Source organism: Somniosus microcephalus, chromosome 27, assembly GCF_052327205.1.
Source record: "Somniosus microcephalus isolate GS21.2 chromosome 27, FLI_Smic_1.0, whole genome shotgun sequence".
NCBI lineage: Eukaryota > Metazoa > Chordata > Chondrichthyes > Squaliformes > Somniosidae > Somniosus > Somniosus microcephalus.
This window is the reverse complement of record NC_141013.1, coordinates 4,047,898-4,072,687: the sequence shown is the minus strand read 5'-3', so window position 1 is coordinate 4,072,687 and position 24,790 is coordinate 4,047,898. Positions and strand designations below refer to the sequence as shown.

General features: G+C 50.7%; 1 protein-coding gene across 3 annotated transcripts in view; it reads left to right on the top strand.

Annotated features, from left to right (window-relative positions):
- The window catches only part of frmd5a (FERM domain containing 5a), a 276,610-nt gene that overhangs the window by 167,540 nt on the left and 84,280 nt on the right, over positions 1-24,790 (top strand). For all 3 annotated transcript variants that reach the window (XM_085968386.1, XM_085968385.1, XM_085968387.1), the window contains 2 exons: positions 14,060-14,102; positions 24,435-24,513. In XM_085968386.1, the coding sequence (XP_085824512.1) occupies positions 14,060-14,102; positions 24,435-24,513 (122 nt within the window). The remainder of the gene's footprint in view (positions 1-14,059; positions 14,103-24,434; positions 24,514-24,790) is intronic.

Below are 24,790 nucleotides of genomic sequence, written 5' to 3'. Positions count from 1 at the left end.
TGTGAAGCGCCTTGGGACGTTTTACTACGTTAAAGGCGCTATATAAATGCAAGTTGTTGTTGCAGTAGATTAACTGCTTATTTACCTTGTGGTTGTTTGTGGGACCTTAGGAAGGAGAACTGACTGGCTTCTTATTTTCTTCTTCCTGATTTTTTTTAATCGCCTGTTCTCGTCAACTCTATTCCGAGCTAAATTCTCCCGGTCCCCTCTAGTATCCCACTCATGTGGCCATTTGCCATGTAAGTACTGAGTGTCAGCAGGAAAATGGCTGCCTAAATCCCAATAGTGACTGCACTTTAAAGTAACTCATTGTTTCCGTGAGATCTGATAAGACACTATATGAATCCAAATCTTTCATTACTCACTGAATAGTTAATGGGCATCATTAGTGCTTTCATTACTCACTGAATAGTCAATGGGCATCATTAGTGCTTTCATTACTCACTGAATAGTCAATGGGCATCATTAGTGCTTTCGATGCATGGAACAGAGGAACAGAAGGAGGCCATTCAGACCCTCATGCTGGTTCCGCCATTAGATTATAGCTGATCTTTTAAAATTCGTTTTTATGGGATGTGGGCATCGCTGGCAAGGCCAGCATTTATTGCCCATCCTTAGTTGCCCTCGAGAAGTTGGTGGTGAGCCGCCTTCTTGAACCGCTGCAGTCCGTGTGGTGAAGGTACTCCCACAGTGCTGTTAGTTAGGGAACTCCAGGACTTTGACCCAGCGCCGATGAAGGATCGGCGATATACTTCTAAGTCAGGATGGTGTGTGACTTGAAGGGGAACTTGGAGGTGGTGGTGGTCCCATGCGCCTGCTGCCCTTGTCCTTCTAGGTGGAAGAGGTCACGGGTTTGGGAGGTGCTGCTGAAGAAGCCTTGGTGAGTTGCTGCAGTGCATCTTGTCGATGGTACACACTGCAGCCACAGTGCGCCGGTGGTGGAGGGAGTGAATGTTTAATGTGGTGGATGGGGTGCCAATCAAACGGGCTGCTTTGTCCTGGATGATGTCGAGTGTATCTTAATTCCATCTACCCACCTTGGAACATTGTTAAGGTGTCTATGACATAGGGGACCACAGCAACCCCCTTGTTAATGTTGCCCATCAGTTTGGAGGGAAGGTTAAATCATCCTGTGCCAATCAGTGAGAGTCATGGCAATTGTCACACCAGACCTGTAGTATGCATTGATGTTTCCAAAGGGGCGATTTTGTGAATGGGGGTGCGTTGGAGGCGGGACTGCTGCTTGTCGAGCCGATGTCCTGCCTCCATCGATTTGTGGCCAACCCACACTATTTTCACTTGATTGTCCTTGTTAAGCCCGCCCAGTGGGTTTAGCAGGCCAATTAAGGGAAAGCCGGTTGCAGAGCACATCAACGTATGACGTTTCATCTGTCAAAAAATTTTGACAGATGAATTGTCATCGACTGACAGCTCTGTGAAGCTGTCAAACAGTGACATTCTCTACAGTTTGATGAGATCTTGCATACAAGACTCATCAAACCTCTTTTACAGAATTGAGATGGTTATTGCATCTGTGAATGCAATGGCCACCTGTCAATCCCAACACGGAGGTCCGAGACTCTCCACATACAAACTGACTGAAGCCTGCAGGAAGAAACAAAGGTAAGTACACTTTTAAAAACACTTTGCACTTACCCCAGATACTCACCTCTCCACTCTTGCACCCATCACTCACCTTCACACCACACTTTTGCACCTCCCCGATCCCCGCAGACCCAGTACTCGCCTCGCCAGCGGGTTTTGGAGCCTTTGGGAAGCCCGCATTTGTGAGGGCTCAAACGGGACAATCCTATAGTCTGCCTATTAACAGACAGTTAATAGGCTTTAATCCCTTCCCGCCTCCAAGGAGACGGGACCTGGCGCGGGACGGCTACCCCACTCCTGGGAAGATGGCATGGAGGCGGGTTACATAGATACATAGATACATAGAAGATAGGAGCAGGAGTAGGCCATTCGGCCCTTCGTGCCTGCTCCGCCATTCGATGAGATCATGGCTGATCCTTTAATTCAGTATCCCGTCCCCGCCTTCTCTCCGTAACCCTTAACCCCTTTTGCCCGTAGAAATATATCTAATTCCCTCTTAAATATATTTAATGAGCTGGCGTACACTGCCCTCTGTGGCAATGAGTTCCACAGGTTCACCACTCTCTGAGTGAAGAAATTCCCCCTCATCTCTGTCCTAAATGGTTTAGCCCTTATCCTTAAATTATGTCCTCTAGTTCTGTTCTCACCCGCCAAGGGAAACATTCCTTCTGCATCCAGTCTGTCTAGACCTGTCAGAATTTTATACACTTCTATGAGGTCCCCTCTCAATCTTCTAAACTCCAGTGTGTACATCCCTAAACTACATAGTCTCTCCTCATAGGTCATTCCCGCCATTCCTGGTATCAGCCTGGTGAATCGCCGCTGCACCCCCTCCATGGCAAGAACATCCTTCCTCAGATGAGGCGACCAAAACTGTACACAGTACTCGAGGTGTGGTCTCACCAGTGCCCTGTACAGCTGCAGCAAGGTATCCCTGTTCCTGTATTCTAACCCTTTTGCTATGAAGGCCAGCATACCGTTTGCCTTCTTGACCGCCTGTTGCACCTGCATGCTCGCCTTCAGTGACTGGTGTACAAGAACACCCAGGTCTCTCTGTACTTCCCCCTCTCCCAATCTATTGCCATTTAAATAATAATTTGCCCTCCCGTTCCTGCACCCAAGGTGGATAACTTCGCACTTGTCCACATTATAGTGCATCTGCCATTTATCCGCCCAATCGCCCAGTCTGTCCAAATCGCTCTGGAGCTTCCTGGTCTCTTCCTCTGAGCCCACCCCCCCTCCTAGTTTAGTGTCGTCTGCAAATTTGGAAATGCTGCATCCGACTCCCTGATCCAGGTCATTAATGTAAATTGTGAACAGCTGGGGGCCCAGGACAGATCCCTGTGGTACCCCACTTGTTACTGCCTGCCATTCAGAAAATGAGCCGTTTATTCCAACTCTCTGTTTTCTATCTGACAGCCAGTTCCCTATCCACGCCAAAACTTTCCCCTTTATCCCATGAGCCTCAATTTTCCATGCTAATCTTTTATGTGGGACCTTATCGAAGGCCTTTTGGAAGTCCAGGTACACCACATCTACTGGCTCTCCCCCATCTATTCTACCAGTTACTCCCTCAAAAAATTCCAATAGATTAGTCAAGCACGATTTACCCTTTGTAAATCCATGTTGACTCTGTCCTATCCTGTCCCCATTTGCTAAGTGCTCCGCTATTTCATCCTTAATGATGGACTCCAGCATTTTGCCCACAACTGATGTAAGGCTTACAGGTCTGTAATTACCTGCTTTTTCCCTACCCCCCTTTTTGAATAGTGGGGTAACGTTAGCTACCCTCCAATCCATCGGCACTGTTCCCGAGTCTAATGAATTCTGAAAAATCATCCTTAGTGCATCCGCTATCTCTAGGGCCACCTCCTTCAGTACCCTAGGATGCATGTTATCAGGCCCTGGGGATTTGTCCACCTTCAATCCCTTTAGCTTCCTTAACACCATATCCTTAGAGATATTGATTTGCGTCAGTTCCTCCTTTGCCAATGTCCCTATTTTTCCCGATATCCCAGGGAGGTTTTTTGTGTCTTCCTTCGTAAAGACTGACCCAAAGTATGCATTTAGTTGATCTGCCATTTCCTTATTTCCCATTATATATTCCCCCGTATCTGACTGCAATGGACCAACTTTGGTTTTCACCAGTCTTTTCCTTTTGATATATTTATAAAAGCTTTTGGAGTTAGTTTTTATATTTTCCGCCAGCTTGTTTTCGTAAGCTATTTTGCCCCTCTTGATCATGCCCTTTGCCCTCCTTTGCTCTATCTTAAACTGTTCCCAATCTTCCGCTCTGGCGCTTTTTTTGGCTATTTTATACGCCCTATCTTTGGATTTTATGCTGTCTCTAATTTCCCCTGTTATCCACGGTTGAGTCACCTTTTTAGATTTCCTTTTATGCCAGATTGGTATAAACAATTTTTGCAATTTTGTCATTCTATCTTTAAATGTTTGCCATTGTTTATCTACCTCCAGTCCTCCCAGGAACGTTGTCCAATCAGACCTACTCAGTTCCCGTCTCATGGCATCATAATTCCCCTTGTTTAAATTCAGGACCTTAGTCTCTGAGTCAATTTCTTCGCTCTCCATTTCGAGTGAGAAATCGATCATGTTATGATCGCTCTGACCCAAGGGTCCCCGTACAACAAGATTACTGATTAGTCCCTTCTCATTGCACAGTACCCAGTCCAATATAGCCTGTTCCCGAGTTGGTTCCTCGACATATTGATCCAGATAACCATCCCTCAAACACTCAAGGAATTCCTCCTCCTCATTATTTTTACTGATTAGGCTAGTCCAATCTATATGTAAGTTAAAGTCACCTATGATGACAGCTGTGCTCTTATTGCACGCTTCTCTAATTTCCCTCGTGATGCCCTCCCTAACCTCTATTTTACTATTTGGAGGCCTATATACCACTCCTATTAATGTTTTTCGCCCCTCGCTATTTCTTAGCTCCACCCATATAGATTCTGTATTAACTGAGTTAATATCCTTCTTTTCAATTGCATTTATCCCCTCTTTTACTAGCAATGCTACCCCTCCTCCCTTTCTTTTTTGTCGATCCTTCCTAAATACTGAATACCCCTGTATGTTAAGCTCCCAGCCCTGCTCACCCTGCAACCATGTTTCCGTAATCCCAATTAGATCATAATTATTAACCTCTATTTCCACAGCTAATTCATCTACCTTGTTCCTGATGCTTCTCGCATTAAGGTATAAAACCCTCAGGCTTTTTTTATGCTCACATTTTTTATGAATTAGTTTGGCCCTTTGTTTTTTGTTCCTCACCCTTTTACCATTTATTTCTGTCTGCCTTTCACTTTCCTCTATTTCACTACATAGGTTTCTAGCCCCCTGCCATACTAGTTTAAATGCTCCCGAACTGCTTTATCAAAAATTACCCCGAGAACATCAGTTCCATCTCTGCACAGGTGTAGACCGTCCCTTTTGTATAGGTCACACCTACCACAAAACTGGTTCCAATGCCTCAAAAATTTAAAACCCTCCCTCTTACACCACTGCTCAAGCCACGTATTTAGTCTAACTATCCTGTTCTCTGTACTCTTACTAGCACGTGGCACTGGTAGTAATCCAGAGATTACTACCTTCGAGGTCCTACTTTTTAGCTTGGCTCCTAACTCCCTAAATTCTACTTGTAGGACCTCTTCCCTTTTTTTAGCTACGTCGTTGGTACCAACATGTATCACGACAACTGGCTGTTCCCCCTCCCCCTCCAGAATGTTCTGCACCCGCGCCGAGACATCCTTGACCCTTGCACCAGGGAGGCAACATACCATCCTGGAGTCTCGGTCGCGACCACAGAAACCCCTATCTATTCCCCTTACAATCGAATCCCCTATTACTATAGCCCTGCCACTCTTTTTCCCGCCCCCAAATTCTGCCATTTTCCCGGCAGTCCCGCCTAAGATCGCCCCCCAAGTTCTCAAATTCAGCTTTTGGGGCTAATTATCGGGTTTAATTTACTTAATCCTATAATTGAGACTTGCCCCCACATAAGGACGATGCGCTTATGACCATGAGCCCTTCCTCAATTCTACATTGTAAATTCTTTATCATTCTCCAGTGCTTGTAGTAGTTGGATAATTAGAAGTGGCTTCAGATCACTAAAGTCTACCACTCTAGAGACCAAGATTATGAGCTGTAACGATCTTCTGAAGATGGCTGTCATGGGTAGCTTACCCAACAGCACTGATGCAGGACTATTACTTGCAATTATGATGCTAATTTTCTGCTAATTAAGGCCGATTCTGATGAATAAGTGCTGTCAGCCCTTGTGAAGCCATCTTACCTGGGCACAAACCCTAGCTGATGAGCACTCAGTTAGACCCTCTCATTGTTGCTTTCTAGAAACAGTTGGGGGGAAATTTGAGTCGCGCCCTCTTAGGGTGTTAACGGGAGACGCAAAGCAACAAATTTTTAGGCCTTGCTATCTCATTTAGACCGCTGCATAAACCTGGCTAGAAGATTGATTCCGGCTTGGAACCAGTATGGTATAATACTCTGCCTCTGCCTCAGGTAAGTACCTGTCTCGGGCAGAGATCCACAAAAAGTAGGATTGCAACAGCCTGGTTATAACAAGATCTTCCTTATCTTCCTCTCCTGCTGGCTGGTGAGACTGGAACCCTGAAAGAATGAGATCAAATTGTAAAGTCTGTGGGTTGTATAGCGAAGTAATACACAGACTACAAGAGTAACTTAAACAGGACTTTACTATTCGAAGGTCAGGGCGAATCTGCCCAATAAATTCTGCCACAGCACTTATATACCGGTGTGGTCACCGTCGGTATTACAGTATACAGCAGCCAGGATAAAGTAGTGCCACACCTAAAATAGTTCTCTTAAAGGTGGACGGTTACATACAATAGTTCTCTTAAAGGTAGAACAGTTACATACACTACAATCCTCCCTTTTTAGCTTACAACATACTTATTCCCCATTAACATAACATCATAACATATCCAACTTCATGTTACAACAGTTCACAGAGGTAGTCTCTGCGGAAACAGTTCACAGATTCAGTCTCTGCGGGAAACAGTTCACAGATTCAGTCTCTGATCTTCTTGACTCGGTCCGGACCACGCCTCCGTGGTGTAGTCGGGTCACCTTGCTAGAGGGACTCATCCCATAGTCCTTCCCTAGACTTAACAGCTTTACTTCCATCACTTCTGAACCAGCATTGCTGACTTTTTTAAAACAAACAAAAAACAGTTGGATTGCCTTGGGAAATTTTCCTACTTTCCAACTGATTTGGCTCCGTTCGGGGGACCACGTGTGTGATCGGGTAGAGGTAATAATGGTTCAGATGGTTATCATCTTCTGCTTCGTCTTTTCCTTTTTTGCTTCTTGGAGACTCTCGGGGCTCCATTGTCAGCTGCCAGCTGTAACGCCACCATCTCCCTATGTTCCTTAGACTTTAAGTGATTCATCCTGATTTCAGCACTTTGGGAGTTCTCGGCACAAGCTGGGCAGACCAGGTCCTCGTAATATTCAGTGTCACTCAACAGATCATGGTAATATTCGGTGTCGTCCTGAGCTAGGCCAGCGAGAGGGTCTTCTATTTCCTCCTTACCCAGCTGGACGTTAGCTGACTTTTGTTCCAAATCCCGACATCTGTCCTGAAGAGACTTCATCATGCGTTCAGATTCATCCCGCTTTTTCTGGGCTTCCTGCAAGTCTTTTACTAATGACCTCATTTGTGATTTCAATACTTCAACTTCATTCGGAGATTGATTGATCGGACTATTCAATCCCTCTACTGAAGTAGCTGTTTCAGTATTCTGTTGTTCTACATTGCCGTGCGTCAGCGTACTTTTGGCACCCAAGGGCTGTTCTGCTGCAGACTTCTCAGTCTGGGTTGCCACCTCAGCTCTTCCAATGACTTTTGAGAGCTCCCTTCCCTTTGAAGATTGAGGCTCGTATTTAAGTTTTTCCCATTTTAGAGTTTTATCCCTCAGCATATGAATGAGTTGGCTGACTGTTAACTCTTCTGCCATCATCCCTTTTCCATTAACTACAGGGCTGTTTATAACCTTGCCCTGGAGGAGTTGGCTGACTGTTAACTCTTCTGTCCTCATCCCTTTTCCATTAGCTGCAGGGCTGTTTAGAACCTTGTCCTGGGGCTCCTTTGCTGCTTCTACTTCGCCATCATCCGCAGCCCCCATCATTCGAATTTCCACAAATGAATCGTCCGGTGATGCTGCACCCAACTTCAGTAGGAGCTCGGAAGTCATGTCGACCAACTCAGCTTTTTCTGCCTGCAACCTGCTAACCAGCGCCTTCAGTTGCGGCACATCTTGTTCCACCGGATTGGAGCACGCCCCTTCAGAAGCCGAATCAGCTTTGATTCGTTTGGCCTCCTCGTGCAGACGGTTTGTGTGCTCCTGCTCCCTTTTCTTCCCCAGCTGCTTCTGTTGTCTTTCCAGATTCTCCCATTCGGTATCATAGAACTTTTTCATTGCTTTCATCTCTTGCTCGAGACGGCAATTCAATTGTTCTAATTGCTGTCGTAATCTGAAATAAGTTTGCGTTCGAGCTCGATGTTCCTCAGTAATATATATGTCTGTAACTTGAACAGACTCAGAATTCTCTGTCAAGCTATGTTGTTGTTGTTCAGAGGAATTCTGTTCTGAAGCTTTGTTCTCCTCTGGAGCATAAGCCTTTATGCCCACATTCGTTCTACCAACCTTAGTCAGCAAGTTCATTTTAGACTTGTCTTTCATGCTTGGGCTGGTCTTATCGTCATCCGTTTCAGAGTCTGAGCTGATTGTCTGCCCCGAGTCCTCACTCGTTATTGCTTTGAGGTAGTGCCATTCCATGTCTATTTTCTTGATCCACGCCCGTCCTAGAAGTGATGGTCCTCCCTCAGGTAGTACGTATAAGTCCATTCCGGGGTGTTCTTTGCCCCTGTCTCTCACCTTGACTCTTATCTTTCCCATGGGGTATACTTTATGCCCCGTGTATGTCTGCAATACGAACTTGGTATCGCTCAAGGGTATATGTGAGAATAGCCAGTTGTAATCCCTTCGATTTATGACTGATAGGGCTGATCCAGTGTCCAATTCCATTCTCACTTGGACTCCGGCTATTTTTAGCATGACCCAGATAGTTTGTAGGTCAGCTTCCTTACTCACATTATGAATTCTCAGGCTACCCAGTTCCTGGCCGCTTGGGTCTGAATCCGAATTCTGTTCATCTGAACTCTTCTCAACCACCTTGTGTACTTTGTTGTACTTTTCCTGTGATGGCTTTTTTTTTTGGTTGTTGGTCTTCTTTCCTGACCGGCATACTTTGGCTATGTGACCCAGTTTGCCACATTTCCTACAGTCCTGGTTTTTAAACCAGCATTGGTTCTGGTCGTGTGTTGTCTTCCCACAACGATAACATTTCGTTGCACCCGAAGTAATTTGATCCACACTGAGGACCGCTACCTTCAGCTGCATTTCCGCAGTTCCTTTCGCTGCGGCTTCGTGTGATGCTGCAATAAGGACAGCCCTATCCAGTGTAAGGTCGTTCTCTTCGAGCAGTCGCTTTTGCGTTCCTTCCTTCGACAACCCGCACACGAACTTGTCTCGCAATGCCTCTGTCAGATTTCCTCCAAACTGGCAGTATTTCGCTAGCCTACGCAGTTCGACCAAGTATTCTGCGTTGCTTTCCTCTTTCCGTTGCGTTCTCGCATAAAATTTGAATCGTTCCGCCAACATCAGCGGTGTGGGGTTCAAGTGATCCTTCAGAACAGCAACAATATTATCGAAGGTTTGACCCGCCGGTTTAACTGGTGCTAGAAGATGCTTCAATAGCCCGTATGTCTTCGCCCCCATCGAGTTTAGCAAGGTTATAGCTTTATCATCATCCTCTATTTTATTGGCCTCACAATATATCTCAATGTGTTCTACATACGTGGCCCAATCTTCTACCTCGGAATCGAAATCGTTGATGTTACCACGCTTAGGCATCTTCACCTCCCTGATAAACAACAACGAAATATTTCTTTAACTCTTTTTAAAAAAAATTTTTTTCCACGATGGCGGTTTCCCCGCACTTATCTTCTTTCCCCGCCCCTTTCAAAATGGCGGTTCCCGCTTCTGTCTTTCTCTCCGCCTACTGGCGGCTTCCCGCGGTTTCCCGCGCTTATCTTCTTTCCCCGCCCACTTTCAAAATGGCGGTTCCCGCTTTTCTTCCCCTGGCGGGAGGGGTAAGCTTTTCCCTCGGGCGACGGCCGCTGGCTTTTGGGGTTCGCAGCCTGCTCTTCGGCTTCAGCGTGTTCCCTTCTCTCGGCCGGGCAACCGGCTCTGGGTACAACCCGTTGACAGCGAACGGTCTCAGCCGCTGGCTGGATCTCGCTCAGTCTCCCTCGCTCGGGCTCTGTCTCTCCGGTGCTGGGTACAACCCGTTGATGGCGAACAGTTTCAGCTGCTGGGCTGGATCTCGCTCGCTCTCTCTCGGGCTCTGTCTCTCCCGTTCGCGCGGCTCTCGCTCGGGCTCTGTCTCTCCCGCTCGCACGGCTCTCAATCGCGCCTCCCAGCCCTCTCGCAGTCCGGTGCTTCCCTCCCCGGCTGCGGCTGAGTTCTCCGCGATTTATTTATTTTATCTCTTCCCGCGCCTTACGATCCCGGTCGCAGCGCTTCGTGGCCTCGGTCACTGTCCGAACTTTTTCACCCAATCGCTCCTCCCAGCCTCTCGCAGTCCGGTGCTTCCTCCCCGGCTGCGGCTGCGTTCTCCGCGGTTTATTTATTTTTATCTCTTCCCGCGCCTTACGATCCGGTCGCAGCGCTTCGTGGCGTCAGTCACTGCCTGGCCTTTTTCACCCCAATCGCGCCTCCCAGCTTCTCGCAGTCCGGTGCTTTCCTCCCCGGCTGTGGCTGAGTTCTCCGTGGCTTATTTATGTTTATATCTTCCCGCGCCTTACGATCCCGGTCGCAGCGCCTCGTGGTCGCGGTATTTGTCCGGCCTTTTTCGCCGTCGCGGTCTAGTCGTCTCACGACGCTCCCCAGCCCGCTTGTACCGCGGCTTCTGCTCCACGCTGCCCCAGTCTTAGCGCCTCTGGGCCCGACTTCTGTCCGGCTCCTTTCCCCCTCGACCGTGGTCGAGTGCACCACCCTTATCCTCCGTTTATTTGTTTCTATTTTCCCTTTACTCACAGTCACCGTGGCCGACTTGCTTCTCGTGTTGATCGGCTCACTCACCACCGTGGCAGAAGGGACAATCCGTGCCTGTTGCTGATGGAAGACTTCGTGTTTGAAATCTTCCTCCTTTCTTGGTCTGCAGACTCGAGTTTTCTCTCAGCAAAACGACGAGGGCGGGTGCCTCTTCTCGACGCTCGTTTACTTCTTCAGAAGTATTGTTGCCGCAGGGTAAGATCGAACTCGTCGCCACTGTAAAGTCTGTGGGTTGTATAGCGAAGTAATACACAGACTACAAGAGTAACTTAAACAGGACTTTACTATTCGAAGGTCAGGGCGAATCTGCCCAATAAATTCTGCCACAGCACTTATATACCGGTGTGGTCACCGTCGGTATTACCGTATACAGCAGCCAGGATAAAGTAGTGCCACACCTAAAATAGTTCTCTTAAAGGTGGACGGTTACATACAGTAGTTCTCTTAAAGGTAGAACAGTTACATACACTACACAAATGGCTTCTTTCTCCGAACCTACCCTGTAATCCCGATTCAGACTACTCACTTCTTAGAGATGACCTGTTATCAGTAGTACCAGCAGCACAACCTCTGATCTGATCAAGAGTCAGTGGCCCCTGTAATCTCCTGGGGACTCCGCGGGTCTCCTGCCGGAACATCTGACGTGGCTCCCAGCAAAACGGCAGAAACAGGGTTTCCGGCACTTTCCTTGCTCCCTTGTCGTGCGGTGTAACCTCCGTCCGCCCCGTTACAAGGCAGGTGATGGCGGGTGGGGGTCGTGAGTGCGTGTGGGGGGTCCTGCTCCACCAGGGGTGGGGGTGCTGAGGGAGGGTGGGGGCCTGGGTATCCCGGCACCCCGCTCCCCGCCCCTTCCGTTGGCTTTTCCGTGGCGTTGGGGCAGGTGTGTGCAGTGTCAGTGAATATATTCAAGGCGGAGATAGACAGATATTTGAGCTACAGGGGAGTCAAGGGTTATGGGGAGTGGGCGGGAAAGTGGAGTTGAGGCCAAGATTGGATCAGCCGTGATCTTATTGAATGGCGGAGCAGGCTCGAGGGGCCGAATGGCCAACTCCTCTTATTTCTTATGCCCTTATAGTGGTCCTTGCCCTCACCGGCCCCGTTGCCAATGAGATACCCCATCACTGAGCCCACAGACTCCGGAAGGGGTCGTCTGTCCCAGAGGGCACCGTTGTACACGATCCTGGCGGTTTTACAACCTGAGGAATTTCCGGGCAAACTGTTCTGACGAAAGGTCATCGACCTGAAACGTTGACTCTGTTTCTCTCTCCACGGATGCTGCCGGGCCTGCTGAGTTTTTCCAGCATTTTCTGTTGTTATTTCAGATTTCCAGCATCTGCAGTATTTTGCTATTGTGATCCTTATCAACCCAGGACACACAGTGAGGAAACGGTTACATGCTGAATCTCTGACAAAGTGGGAGGTAAAACTATTCCTTGCAGGCGATTTGAACCCAGCTCGATAGAGCTCAATGGATCAATTCTGTCCTTATTACCAACTGTTAGATGCGAATGACTTTGATTCTGTGACACATACAAGACAAGTTATTCTCAGCAGAACTAACCAATTTAGTGGGACTGATTGGATAAAAGGATTGTTTTGATCTTTCTGGGAAAAGATCAGAATTCATATACAATCGGCTGAAAATTCAGTAGCCTTAGCGCCTCATTTGAGGCGCTAGAGGGCCTTGCGCCGGAGTTATGGCCAGTAGTGAAATTCCCTGGGGCCCTAAATCGGCGTTGCTCTGGTAGCGCTGCGCCGGCACCGATGACGTCATCGGTGTGCGCAGCGTCCCGGTTGCCGTGGTAACCCGCCCGAACTCCGAAATTGAGTTGCGGCTGCCTCGCCCGTGGCAGCCGCAACCAGCGTTTTGTCAGAGGTGCCTTACTGCAGTTAGTGCCGGCGCATTAAAGGCCCCGCGGCGGCCGGCCGCTTTCCCGCCGGCCGCCTGCCCGCAGCTCCCTTCCCGGACTTCTCTCCCCACCCCCCCCCGGAACAGATGCAAGCCCGGCACTTGTCCGAGGTGCCGGGCTCATTTTTAAGCAGATTTGCGCGGGCCGCGGCCGGGTGCAGGCAGCTCCTCCTTAACGGAAGGAGGAGGCCTGCACTTCCCCAGCCTGCCGCACCGCATCGGGTGCCGCAGCGCCGGAATTGCGGCGCGAAACGGCAGTTAGCGCCCTTTTCCAGGCGCTAAGACCCTTCAGTAGCGCCGGCAGCCGTTTGGGCGCGGCACCACTGAATTTTTGGCGCGCGCAGGGGACTTAGCGCCGGCACTAATTTCCGGCACTAAAGCCCTGGCTAAGCCAAAACCCAATTTCTAGGCCAATATCTTTTGATAGTTTCTAACCATGTGAATTTTTACACCAGTTATTCCGTCTATTAACAGAAAATTACATTTCAGGATATCCGCCAACTTTATAGAACAATCAATTTTTTGATGGAAAATTAATGGCTGGAACTCAGATTCTGGTAATCCTGAAGGAGGTTTTGAAAGCTTCTGGAATTCTCTGCTGCCACTGGTTCCTGACCATTGCAGCCTTCAGGCGATGGTCTGGGTGACAAGGTCCCTGACCTGGAATAGGCTCTTGCAGCCAGAAAGCATTCCGTTCTCTGGGCTGGTCTCTGAAAATGTCCGCAACAGCCCTTGTGAGCACCTCCCACACACGCTCCGATCCAACCCTACTCAGGTAACAGTTGGGTTAGGTGAGTTGGTGCAAAGCAACCTTGATCCGACACCGAGTGTCGTTTAAAAAATCTCGTTTGTGGAATTCAGTCTGTTGACTGGTTGTGTTTATTTTATTCTCCCCTGTCCTGTACTACCACTTACACCAAGTGTTGCCCTCACCCCTGCTCCAAGGTCACTGTATGTTAAAACCAGTCAAGATAAAGGGGCAGTGCAGGGCAGGGAGACTCAACACTCCCTCTGGCTTCCCTTCCCACTGAGCTGGGAGATGTTTGGCCTGTTTTTGGGGTCGCTGAGATTGAGAGGCCATGAGGCGGGAATGGGACACTCAATCCCGTAACCTGCTCATTTCCCTTCCTGTGGGTGAGAGCTCCAATGCATTACACCATTGAGCGACTCCCCTGGTTTTCCTTCCAGTTGGCTCCAGGTTCTAAGCCAGGGAGAAAGGGAGCCTCAGACCCTTTCTAACCGCAAGACTTCTAACCCCTTCTAACTGCAAGACTTTCTTTCAACTGTCTCGTAAACGTGCATCTTTGGTGTGTTTCAGGGCTGTGATCCAGTGGTGTTTAACCATGTCTTTCTGTTGTTTTTACAGCATTGGTTGGACATTTCCAAATCCATTATTAAACAAATGAAATGTAAGTTTTCAAGATTTCGGGAGCTGTTTCTAGTTAAGATATTGTGCAGTTACTTATTGTAAAATCTCATGAACCTGTTACATTTTTATCATACTTTTTTTTTCGACGTTCTCATCTTTTATTCTATTTGGAGGTGTCCTCCATCGCCATGCCACAAAATTATAAGCCTTGATTTCTGAAGTCACACATGAAAAAAGAACAGTGGGAGAACATTCTAGATTATCTCAGATCTTGGTTAGTTACCCGTGCCCTGTTCATTGGTTAATCCTGTGCCCCATTCCATTGGGTAATCCTGTGCCCCATTCCATTGGGTAATCCTGTGCCCCATTCCATTGGTTGATCCTGTGCCCCATTCCATTGGGTAATCCTGTGCCCCACTCCATTGGGTAATCCCGTGCCCTGTTCATTGGGTAATCCTGTGCCCCATTCCATTGGGTAATCCTGTGCCCCACTCCATTGGGTAATCCTGTGCCCCACTCCATTGGGTGATCCTGTGTCCCTTTCCATTGGGTAATCCTGTGCCCCACTCCATTGGGTAATCCTGTGCCCCACTCCATTGGGTGATCCTGTGTCCCTTTCCATTGGGTAATCCTGTGCCCCACTCCATTGGGTGATCCTGTGCCCCACTCCATTGGGTGATCCTGTGTCCCTTTCCATTGGGTAATCCTGTGCCCCATTCCATTGGGTGATCCTGTGCCCCACTCCATTGGGTGATCCTGTGTCCCTTTCCATTGGGTAATCCTGTGCCCCATTCCATTGGGTAATCCTGTGCCCCACTCCATTGGGTAATCCTGTGCCCCATTCCATTGGGTAATCCTGTGCCCCACTCCATTGGGTGATCCTGTGCCCCATTCCATTGGGTAATCCTGTGCCCCATTCCATTGGGTAATCCTGTGCCCCATTCCATTGGGTAATCCTGTGCCCCATTCCATTGGGTAATCCTGTGGCCCATTCCATTGGGTAATCCTGTGCCCCACTCCATTGGGTAATCCTATGCCCCACTCCATTGGGCAATCCTGTGCCCCATTCCATTGGGTAATCCTGTGCCCCACTCCATTGGGTAATCCTGTGCCCCATTCCATTGGGTAATCCTGTGCCCCACTCCATTGGGTAATCCTGTGCCCCACTCCATTGGGTAATCCTGTGCCCCACTCCATTGGGCAATCCTGTGCCCCATTCCATTGGGTAATCCTGTGCCCCACTCCATTGGGTAATCCTGTGCCCCACTCCATTGGGCAATCCTGTGCCCCATTCCATTGGGTAATCCTGTGCCCCATTCCATTGGGCAATCCTGTGCCCCATTCCATTGGGTAATCCTGTGCCCCACTCCATTGGGCGATCCTGTGCCCCACTCCATTGGGCAATCCTGTGCCCCATTCCATTGGGTAATCCTGTGCCCCATTCCATTGGGCAATCCTGTGCCCCATTCCATTGGGCAATCCTGTGCCCCATTCCATTGGGTAATCCTGTGCCCCACTCCATTGGGCGATCCTGTGCCCCATTCCATTGGGTAATCCTGTGCCCCATTCCATTGGGTAATCCTATGCCCCACTCCATTGGGTAATCCTGTGCCCCACTCCATTGGGTAATCCTGTGCCCCACTCCATTGGGTGATCCTGTGCCCCATTCCATTGGGTAATCCTGTGCCCCACTCCATTGGGTGATCCTGTGCCCCATTCCATTGGGTAATCCTGTGCCCCATTCCATTGGGTAATCCTATGCCCCACTCCATTGGGCAATCCTATGCCCCATTCCATTGGGTAATCCTGTGCCCCATTCCATTGGGTAATCCTGTGCCCCACTCCATTGGGCAATCCTGTGCCCCACTCCATTGGGTAATCCTGTGCCCCATTCCATTCGGTAATCCTGTGCCCCATTCCATTGGGCAATCCTGTGCCCCACTCCATTGGGCAATCCTGTGCCCCACTCCATTGGGTAATCCTATGCCCCACTCCATTGGGTAATCCTGTGCCCTATTCCATTGGGTAATCCTGTGCCCCACTCCATTGGGTAGTCCTGTGCCCCACTCCATTGGGTAATCCTGTGCCCCACTCCATTGGGTAATCCTGTGCCCCACTCCATTGGGTAATCCTGTGCCCCATTCCATTGGGTAATCCTGTGCCCCACTCCATTGGGTAATCCTGTGCCCCATTCCATTGGGTAATCCTGTGCCCCACTCCATTGGGTAATCCTGTGCCCCATTCCATTGGGTAATCCTGTGCCCCACTCCATTGGGTAGTCCTGTGCCCCACTCCATTGGGTAATCCTGTGCCCCACTCCATTGGGTAATCCTGTGCCCCATTCCATTGGGTAATCCTGTGCCCCACTCCATTGAGTAATCCTGTGCCCCACTCCATTGGGTAATCCTGTGCCCCACTCCATTGGGTAATCCTGTGCCCCATTCCATTGGGTAATCCTGTGCCCCACTCCATTGGGTGATCCTGTGCCCCATTCCATTGGGTAATCCTGTGCCCCATTCCATTGGGTAATCCTGTGCCCCATTCCATTGGGTAATCCTGTGCCCCATTCCATTGGGTAATCCTGTGGCCCATTCCATTGGGTAATCCTGTGCCCCACTCCATTGGGTAATCCTATGCCCCACTCCATTGGGCAATCCTGTGCCCCATTCCATTGGGTAATCCTGTGCCCCACTCCATTGGGTAATCCTGTGCCCCATTCCATTGGGCAATCCTGTGCCCCATTCCATTGGGTAATCCTGTGCCCCACTCCATTGGGTAATCCTGTGCCCCACTCCATTGGGTAATCCTATGCCCCACTCCATTGGGCAATCCTGTGCCCCATTCCATTGGGTAATCCTGTGCCCCACTCCATTGGGCAATCCTGTGCCCCATTCCATTGGGTAATCCTGTGCCCCACTCCATTGGGTAATCCTGTGCCCCACTCCATTGGGCAATCCTGTGCCCCATTCCATTGGGTAATCCTGTGCCCCATTCCATTGGGCAATCCTGTGCCCCATTCCATTGGGTAATCCTGTGCCCCACTCCATTGGGCAATCCTGTGCCCCATTCCATTGGGTAATCCTGTGCCCCATTCCATTGGGTAATCCTATGCCCCACTCCATTGGGTAATCCTGTGCCCCACTCCATTGGGTAATCCTGTGCCCCACTCCATTGGGTGATCCTGTGCCCCATTCCATTGGGTAATCCTGTGCCCCACTCCATTGGGCAATCCTGTGCCCCATTCCATTGGGTAATCCTGTGCCCCACTCCATTGGGTAATCCTGTGCCCCACTCCATTGGGTGATCCTGTGCCCCATTCCATTGGGTGATCCTGTGCCCCACTCCATTGGGCAATCCTGTGCCCCATTCCATTGGGTAATCCTGTGCCCCACTCCATTGGGTAATCCTGTGCCCCATTCCATTGGGTAATCCTGTGCCCCACTCCATTGGGCAATCCTATGCCCCATTCCATTGGGTAATCCTGTGCCCCATTCCATTGGGTAATCCTGTGCCCCATTCCATTGGGCAATCCTGTGCCCCACTCCATTGGGCAATCCTGTGCCCCACTCCATTGGGTAATCCTATGCCCCACTCCATTGGGTAATCCTGTGCCCTATTCCATTGGGTAATCCTGTGCCCCACTCCATTGGGTAGTCCTGTGCCCCACTCCATTGGGTAATCCTGTGCCCCACTCCATTGGGTAATCCTGTGCCCCACTCCATTGGGTAATCCTGTGCCCCATTCCATTGGGTAATCCTGTGCCCCACTCCATTGGGTAGTCCTGTGCCCCACTCCATTGGGTAATCCTGTGCCCCACTCCATTGGGTAATCCTGTGCCCCACTCCATTGGGTAATCCTGTGCCCCATTCCATTGGGTAATCCTGTGCCCCACTCCATTGGGTAATCCTGTGCCCCATTCCATTGGGTAATCCTGTGCCCCACTCCATTGGGTAATCCTGTGCCCCATTCCATTGGGTAATCCTGTGCCCCACTCCATTGGGTAGTCCTGTGCCCCACTCCATTTGGTAATCCTGTGCCCCACTCCATTGGGTAATCCTGTGCCCCATTCCATTGGGAAATCCTGTGCCCCACTCCATTGAGTAATCCTGTGCCCCACTCCATTGGGTAATCCTGTGCCCCACTCCATTGGGTAATCCTGTGCCCCATTCCATTGGGTAATCCTGTGCCCCACTCCATTGGGTAATCCTGTGCCCCACTCCATTGGGTAATCCTGTGCCCCACTCCATTGGGTAATCCTGTGCCCCACTCCATTGGGTAATCCTGTGCCCCATTCCATTGGGTAATCCTGTGCCCCACTCCATTGGCTAATCCTATGCCCCACTCCATTGGGCAATCCTGTGCCCCATTCCATTGGGTAATCCTCTGCCCCACTCCATTGGGTAATCCTGTGCCCCATTCCATTGGGTAATCCTGTGCCCCATTCCATTGGGTGATCCTGTGCCCCACTCCATTGGTTAATCCTGTGCCCCACTCCATTGGTTAATCCTATGCCCCTTTCCATTGGGTAATCCTGTGCCCCACTCCATTGGGTAATCCTGTGCCCCACTCCATTGGGTAATCCTGTGCCCCACTCCATTGGGCAATCCTGTGCCCCATTCCATTGGGTAATCCTCTGCCCCATTCCATTGGTTAATCCTGTGCCCCACTCCATTGGGTAATCCTATGCCCCACTCCATTGGGCAATCCTGTGCCCCATTCCATTGGGTAATCCTCTGCCCCACTCCATTGGGTAATCCTGTGCCCCACTCCATTGGGTAATCCTATGCCCCACTCCATTGGGCAATCCTGTGCCCCATTCCATTGGGTAATCCTCTGCCCCATTCCATTGGTTAATCCTGTGCCCCACTCCATTGGGTAATCCTATGCCCCACTCCATTGGGCAATCCTGTGCCCCATTCCATTGGGTAATCCTCTGCCCCATTCCATTGGGTAATCCTGTGCCCCATTCCATTGGGTAATCCTGTGCCCCATTCCATTGGGTAATCCTGTGCCCCATTCCATTGGGTGATCCTGTGCCCCATTCCATTGGGTAATCCTGTGCCCCATTCCATTGGGTAATCCTGTGCCCCACTCCATTGGGCAATCCTGTGCCCCATTCCATTGGGTAATCCTGTGCCCCACTCCATTGGGTAATCCTATGCCCCATTCCATTGGGTAATCCTGTGCCCCACTCCATTGGGTAATCCTGTGCCCCACTCCATTGGGTAATCCTGTGCCCCATTCCATTGGGTAATCCTGTGCCCTATTCCATTGGGTGATCCTGTGCCCCACTCCATTGGGTAATCCTGTGCCCCACTCCATTGGGTAATCCTGTGGCCCATTCCATTGGGTAATCCTGTGCCCCATTCCATTGGGTGATCCTGTGCCCCATTCCATTGGGTAATCCTGTGCCCCACTCCATTGGGTAATCCTGTGCCCCATTCCATTGGGTAATCCTGTGCCCCACTCCATTGGGCAATCCTGTGCCCCATTCCATTGGGTAATCCTGTGCCCCACTCCGTTGGGTAATCCTATGCCCCACTCCATTGGGCAATCCTGTGCCCCATTCCATTGGGTAATCCTGTGCCCTATTCCATTGGGTAATCCTGTGCCCCACTCCATTGGGTGATCCTGTGCCCCATTCCATTGGGTGATCCTGTGCCCTATTCCATTGGGTGATCCTGTGCCCCATTCCATTGGGTAATCCTGTGCCCCACTCCATTGGGTAATCCTGTGCCCCACTCCATTGGGTAATCCTATGCCCCACTCCATTGGGCAATCCTGTGCCCCATTCCATTGGGTAATCCTGTGCCCTATTCCATTGGGCAATCCTGTGCCCCATTCCATTGGGTAATCCTGTGCCCCACTCCATTGGGCAATCCTGTGCCCCATTCCATTGGGTGATCCTGTGCCCCACTCCATTGGGTAATCCTGTGCCCCACTCCATTGGGTAATCCTGTACTCCATTGGGTAATCCTGTGCCCCATTCCATTGGGTGATCCTGTGCCCCACTCCATTGGGTAATCCTGTGCCCCACTCCATTGGGTAATCCTGTGCCCCATTCCATTGGGTAATCCTGTGCCCCATTCCATTGGGTAATCCTGTGGCCCATTCCATTGGGTGATCCTGTGGCCCATTCCATTGGGTAATCCTGTGCCCTATTCCATTGGGTAATCCTGTGCCCCATTCCATTGGGTAATCCTGTGCCCCACTCCATTGGGTAATCCTGTGCCCCACTCCATTGGGTAATCCTGTGCCCCATTACATTGGGTGATCCTGTGCCCCACTCCATTGGGTAATCCTGTGCCCCACTCCATTGGGTGATCCTGTGCCCCATTCCATTGGGTAATCCTGTGCCCCACTCCATTGGGTAATCCTGTGCCCCACTCCATTGGGTAATCCTGTGCCCCATTCCATTGGGTAATCCTGTGCCCCATTCCATTGGGTAATCCTGTGCCCCACTCCATTGGGTAATCCTGTGCCCCACTCCATTGGGTAATCCTGTGCCCCACTCCATTGGGTAATCCTGTGCCCCACTCCATTGGGTAATCCTGTGCCCCATTCCATTGGGTGATCCTGTGCCCTACTCCATTGGGTAATCCTGTGCCCCATTCCATTGGGTGATCCTGTGCCCTACTCCATTGGGTAATCCTGTGCCCCATTCCATTGGGTAATCCTGTGCCCCACTCCATTGGGCAATCCTGTGCCCCATTCCATTGGGTAATCCTCTGCCCCACTCCATTGGGTAATCCTGTGCCCCATTCCATTGGGTGATCCTGTGCCCTACTCCATTGGGTAATCCTGTGCCTCATTCCATTGGGTGATCCTGTGCCCCACTCCATTGGGTAATCCTGTGCCCCATTCCATTGGGTAATCCTGTGCCCCACTCCATTGGGTAATCCTGTGCCCCATTCCATTGGGTAATCCTGTGCCCCATTCCATTGGGTAATCCTGTGCCCCACTCCATTGGGTAATCCTGTGCCCCACTCCATTGGGTAATCCTGTGCCCCATTCCATTGGGTAATCCTGTGCCCCACTCCATTGGGTAATCCTGTGCCCCACTCCATTGGGTAATCCTGTGCCCCATTCCATTGGGTAATCCTGTGCCCCACTCCATTGGGTAATCCTGTGCCCCACTCCATTGGGTAATCCTGTGCCCCATTCCATTGGGTGATCCTGTGCCCCATTCCATTGGGTGATCCTGTGCCCCACTCCATTGGGTAATCCTGTGCCCCATTCCATTGGGTGATCCTGTGCCCCACTCCATTGGGTAATCCTGTGGCCCACTCCATTGGGTAATCCTGTGCCCCACTCCATTGGGTAATCCTGTGCCCCATTCCATTGGGTAATCCTGTGCCCCATTCCATTGGGTGATCCTGTGCCCCATTCCATTGGGTGATCCTGTGCCCCACTCCATTGGGTAATCCTGTGCCCCATTCCATTGGGTGATCCTGTGCCCTATTCCATTGGGTGATCCTGTGCCCCACTCCATTGGGTGATCCTGTGCCCCACTCCATTGGGTAATCCTGTGCCCCACTCCATTGGGTGATCCTGTGCCCCACTCCATTGGGTAATCCTGTGCCCCATTCCATTGGGTGATCCTGTGCCCCATTCCATTGGGTAATCCTGTGCCCCATTCCATTGGGTAATCCTGTGCCCCACTCCATTGGGTGATCCTGTGCCCCATTCCATTGGGTAATCCTGTGCCCCACTCCATTGGGTGATCCTGTGCCCCATTCCATTGGGTAATCCTGTGCCCCATTCCATTGGGTAATCCTGTGCCCCATTCCATTGGGTAATCCTGTGCCCCACTCCATTGGGTGATCCTGTGCCCCATTCCATTGGGTAATCCTGTGCCCCACTCCATTGGGTGATCCTGTGCCCCATTCCATTGGGTAATCCTGTGCCCCATTCCATTGGGTGATCCTGTGCCCCATTCCATTGGGTAATCCTGTGCCCCATTCCATTGGGTAATCCTGTGCCCCACTCCATTGGGTGATCCTGTGCCCCATTCCATTGGGTAATCCTGTGCCCCACTCCATTGGGTGATCCTGTGCCCCATTCCATTGGGTAATCCTGTGCCCCACTCCATTGGGTAATCCTGTGCCCCATTCCATTGGGTAATCCTGTGCCCCATTCCATTGGGTGATCCTGTGCCCCACTCCATTGGGTGATCCTGTGCCCCATTCCATTGGGTGATCCTGTGCCCCATTCCATTGGGTAATCCTGTGCCCCACTCCATTGGGTAATCCTGTGCCTCATTCCATTGGGTGATCCTGTGCCCCATTCCATTGGGTAATCCTGTGCCCCACTCCATTGGGTAATCCTGTGCCCCTTTCCATTGGGTAATCCTGTGCCCCATTCCATTGGGTAATCCTGTGCCCCACTCCATTGGGTAATCCTGTGCCCTATTCCATTGGGTGATCCTGTGCCCCACTCCATTGGGTGATCCTGTGCCCCACTCCATTGGGTAATCCTGTGCCCCATTCCATTGGGTAATCCTGTGCCCTATTCCATTGGGTAATCCTGTGCCCCACTCCATTGGGTGATCCTGTGCCCCATTCCATTGGGTAATCCTGTGCCCCACTCCATTGGGTGATCCTGTGCCCCATTCCATTGGGTAATCCTGTGCCCCACTCCATTGGATAATCCTGTGCCCCATTCCATTGGGTAATCCTGTGCCCCATTCCATTGGGTAATCCTGTGACCCACTCCATTGGGTGATCCTGTGCCCCATTCCATTGGGTAATCCTGTGCCCCACTCCATTGGGCAATCCTGTGCCCCATTCCATTGGGTAATCCTGTGCCCCACTCCATTGGGTAATCCTGTGCCCCATTCCATTGGGCAATCCTGTGCCCCATTCCATTGGGCAATCTTGTGCCCCATTCCATTGGGTGATCCTGTGCCCCATTCCATTGGGTAATCCTGTGCCCCATTCCATTGGGCAATCCTGTGCCCCATTCCATTGGGTAATCCTGTGCCCCATTCCATTGGGTAATCCTATGCCCCACTCCATTGGGTAATCCTGTGCCCCTTTCCATTGGGTAATCCTGTGCCCCACTCCATTGGGTAATCCTGTGCCCCATTCCATTGGGTAATCCTGTGCCCCATTCCATTGGGTAATCCTGTGCCCCATTCCATTGGGTGATCCTGTGCCCCATTCCATTGGGTAATCCTGTGCCCCATTCCATTGGGTGATCCTGTGCCCCATTCCATTGGGTGATCCTGTGCCCCACTCCATTGGGTAATCCTGTGCCCCACTCCATTGGCTTCCACAGTCGAATAGCCTGATGAAACTCCCTGCCTCAGCTCACACATGTAGGATGCCTGCTTGGCCAGGCTACATGGAGCCGCATTCCAACGCGAGTCTTCACCTCCAGGGGAGAAAATTGGAGAGGGGCGAAGAACTCCCGACAATATCGGGCTTTCAGGAGCGAGTCTGGCTTGGTGGCAACACTCTCAGCTCGGAGTCAGAAGGTGCAGGTTTCGAACCCAGCTCCGGACAGCCCCCGGCGAGCGGAGACCGGAGCTCGCGTCTGGTGGGAGTCGATGGCCTAACCCTATACACCTCCCCCCCCACAATTGTATGGGTTGTGGGAGTCCATAAACTCCCCCCCCCCCCCCCCATGTAGGACTGACCCCCTATTGGCTGATATAAAAATGGTTACGACCATGGAAGCAGCGTTCATAGAATCATAGAAATTTACGGCACAGAAGGAGGCCATTCAGCCCATCGTGTCTGTGCCGGCCGACAAAGAGCGATCCCCGCCTAATCCCACTTCCCAGCTCTTGGTCCGTAGCCCTGTAGGTTACGGCACTTCAAGCATATCCAAGTACTTTTTAAATGTGATGAGGGTTTCTGCCTCTACCACCCTTTCAGGCAGTGAGTTCCAGACCCCCACCACATTTCTCCTCAACTCCCCTCTAAACCTCCGACCAATTACTTTAAATCTATGCCCCCTGGTTGACCTCTCTGCTGGGGGAAATAGGTCCTTCCGATCCACTCTATCTGGGCCCCCCATAATTTTATACAACTCAGTTAGGTCTCCCCTCAGTCTCCTCTGTTCCAAAGTGTTCACATTGTGGCCGGTTAACCAGCCCACGAATCCGTCCACTACTTCGCACTGTTCTCCAAGGGCAGGGAGCGAAGATACGAAAAGAACAGCTCAGGAATAATTATTAAGGGCAATTTGTAATTTCTCCACTGGTGTGATCTCATCACCAAAGAAGGCAGCAGAATCATTGGTTATTGCGGGATGTTGTTTGATGCTGCTAGAGTGATCAGGATGGTGCCTCTCACCTGACCAGCCCGCGTTTTACACGGGCTGTTGGTATCGTGAACATTTCATATTTCTCTCTTCTGTTTGGCAGCCCAGCCTCCGTACACCATGTGTTTCCGCGTCAAGTTTTACCCGACTGACCCTTCAGCGCTGAAGGAGGAGATAACCAGGTAAGATCACAAGGAATAGGAGCAGGAGTCAGCCATTCGGCCCCTCGAACCTGCACCGCCATTCAATAAGATCATGGCCAATCTTCTACCTCATCGTCACTTTCCTGCACTATCCCCATATCCCTTGATTCCCATAATAAGAGGGTTGTTACTGGGCTAACGTTCCACGAGTCTTTGTTCTGACAGGCAGCCCCAGGTATAATCGTTACCTACCCCGAGAGAGAGAGAAAGAGAGAGAGAGATTGCCTCTCAAGAGCTAAGACAGCGGTCTTAAGAA